Genomic DNA, 3306 nt, shown 5'->3' on the forward strand with positions numbered 1-3306 from the left:
TTTTTAATTTATGTTTTCTTTTTTTCCCTTTTAGAAAAAAGTTGAAATGAGCCGCCAATTAATAAGAGACTAATAAGATAATAACTAATAAGAGAAGACTATTCTTGGTACAATAGTGTGACCAAAGTAAATGCCTAGATTACTTATTTATGATTAAAATTAAATTGATGTTTATAGGTATATTTTTTGTTCTTTTTGAAAAAAAACGAGGAAAAAACACCCACCACAGTCACCATAAAGTTTCTTGTTTCTGTTCACCTTTGATATATATGCATTCGAATTTGAGCGAGTTTAAAATCCAATCGAGTTCTTCATACTCTACATCTCCATACTCTAATAACAGCTAATGAAAAATGTGTTCGAGCCATTTGTTGGTTTTACAATTTTTCCCATCTTGTGTAATATGTGAATGCTTCCAGTGTTAGGTAGCCCATGTTTCTGTATCGACTACAGATATTTATTTTATAAAATATCTATTGTTTACTCCAAGAATACATTGACTGTCTAAAATAGCGGTCGATATAATGGCACGCCTTGTTAGTTTGACTGGAAAGAGGCAACTGATTAAGATTCTCGTTCGCTATTGTTATAAAGATTAAACAACATATCGATACTTGTATCTTGCCCCTCTAGCTTCTTTTCAATAACTTCTAACGATATACTGCGCTTATCAACCAGGTCTGGGATATCAGATATAGGTATCTATATCAAATATAGTTTTGTTATTTTTCTCTATGTAATTCTCAATAGTAACTATCTTTGTGTGAATGGTATATATTTCAGATTTTAACTCTACATCCTGTTTGATATTCTTGTTGGATATATTAATATATGAAATTATCTTATTTTTCTGCTCTCCGTTGGAGTGATCAAAAACATCCATAACGTCTGTGTTGATTGAAAGTGTCGATAGTACTATAACTATAGCCGGAAATCGTCCGCTTTTATCAAATTATTATGCGTCTTATCAAATCCTAACCACTTAACCATCGATTATAGAATAGATAGATAGTCCATGGTATAGAGCAGAGTTGTCCAACTGGCGGCCCGCGGGCCGCATCCGGCCCGCGATGCTATTAACTGTGGCCCGCGTAAGGTTTTACGGAAATCATTTATTTTCTTTAAATACTACCATTGTAAAAACAGATGAAAAAAAGAAAAACACAAAATGCATAGTAAAAAATAATTTATAGGTATACATATACGAGTATATACTTATAGGTATAAAATATATTATACAAAAACAGTTTAGTAATTATCAATAATATTAAAACACGATTAGTCATGACTAGAAATCACTAAAGAGCAAAAGTGTTTTGTGTTAACTATTACTTATCAGTGTGCGGGTTTTCAATGAATTATATGTGTTCTATTTTTAATCAGTCATAATAAACTGTCAATTGTCCGTCGCGCCGTTAATCGCCACGCGCCAGTGTGCTTCGATGAGTTGTCTGTTACATATCTTAGTTAATTATTTAATTTTTTGTCTTGATTCCTTAAACTTCAATATAATTATGAGTGTAAAACGTAAAATTGACAGTGAGAACAGGAGTTATAAAGAAAGTTGGGAGAATGATTACTCGATTACTAACAATAATGGAAAGTTGCAGTGTTTAGTATGCATGAATGTTGTTTCTGTGCCTAAAGAATATAATGTGAGAAGACACTACACAACAATGCATGAAAAGAAGTATGCTACGTATACAAATGAAAGTCGGCGTGCGCTAGTTGCAGATTTGAAGAAAAAGCTTAAACAGCAAACTGGTATGTTTAGTAAAATATTGCGCTCTCAATCGCATTCTTTGCATGCATCTTATGCCGTGTCGCTTGAGCTGGCAAAGGCAAAAAAAACCTTTCACTGATGCCAATTTAATTAAAAAATGTCCCGTTGAAATAACCAAAGCTTTTGAAGATTCCAAAATGGCAGAGAAATTTGAATCCGTGCAACTTTCAAATCAAACCATACAAAGAAGGGTTGTTGCTATGGGTGAGCAAGTAGAAAACTCTATGCTTAGCCTGGTTAAAAAAAGTTCGTATTTCTCACTTTGTCTGGATGAAAGCACTGATCAATCAGATGTAAGTCAGCTGTTGATATTCGTGCGCACTACTTTTGAGGATTTTACTAGTAAAAAAGAGCTATTTGATATTTGTCCTCTTTATGGAACAACAAAAGGAAAAGACGTCTATGAGGCTTTGAAAAAAACAGTTGGCAGAATTGGAGGCTTTAATAAATGTTCAGCCATAGCAACAGACGGGGCCCCATCAATGACTGGTAAAAAAACTGTATTAGTGGGTCTGCTTCAAGAGAATGGTGTTACTTGTCCGACAATACATTGTATTATACTCGTACATCAGGGATCTTTATGTGGAAAATCAGTCAAGCAGGATCAAGTTTTTCAGACCGTGATTAAAATTATAAATATGATTAGAGGTGGAAATCGATCCCTTTTACACAGGCAACTTAGGCAGTTTTTAGTAGAAACAGAGGCTGAGTATGGAAACTTGCTAATGTACAACCATGTAAGGTGGCTGAGTGCAGGAAAGTGCATGGAACGATTTTTTTCCATAAGAAATGAAATCCCTGCATTTCTTAATAAATACGTTTTATCCGACACAACTGAACAAGAAGAGAAGTTTCAGGATCCAGAATTCTTAAAACAGTTAGCTTTTATAACAGATCTGACTAATCACCTTAACAGTTTAAACTTGAGTCTTCAAGGAAGAAACCAGACGGTTTCAGATTTGGTCGGAATAATAAACGGATTCTGGAATAAACTAAACGTGTTTAAATATACTTTGGAAAAGAACAACCTAACACACTTCCCTAGCTGCCTGAAACTAGCAGAAGAACTCAACAGCGAGAAAAATATTGACTTTTCATGCTGCAGTTCACAAATTCAACAAGTTATTAATGAATTCAATACACGATTTAAAGATATCGAAAGTCTCAAAAGCAGTGTACTGCTTTATAATAATCCTCTTGGAGCATACATTGAAGATCAACCACCTGACTTACAACTTGAGTTATGTGACCTTCAAGCTGATATGTTTCTAATCACCTGACAAGAAAAGGGACCTGAATTTTTTAAATTGCTGTCTAAGGAGAAATTCCCAAATCTGCGAGGTTTTGGACTAAAAATGACATCAATGTTCGGAAGCACATATATATGTGAAAGTGCCTTTTCCTACATGAAATACATTAAAAACCCCAACAGAAGCAACCTTACCGATTCTACCTTACGTCATCTCATGAGACTGTCTACAACTGAATTGGCAGTGGACGTTTCTTCATTGGTGGATAAAGCC

General features: G+C 34.3%; 1 protein-coding gene across 1 annotated transcript; it reads left to right on the top strand.

Annotated features, from left to right (window-relative positions):
* Positions 1-1920: 1920 nt before the first annotated feature.
* LOC112680026 (general transcription factor II-I repeat domain-containing protein 2A-like) lies at positions 1921-3063 on the top strand. Its single transcript, XM_025550000.1, has one exon. The coding sequence runs from the start codon at positions 1921-1923 to the stop codon at positions 3061-3063; it is 1143 nt and encodes a 380-aa protein (XP_025405785.1).
* The last annotated feature ends 243 nt before the right edge of the window (positions 3064-3306 follow it).

The sequence above is a fragment of the Sipha flava genome, unplaced genomic scaffold (genome assembly GCF_003268045.1).
Source record: "Sipha flava isolate LNK unplaced genomic scaffold, YSA_version1 17295_pilon_pilon, whole genome shotgun sequence".
Classification (NCBI taxonomy): domain Eukaryota; kingdom Metazoa; phylum Arthropoda; class Insecta; order Hemiptera; family Aphididae; genus Sipha; species Sipha flava.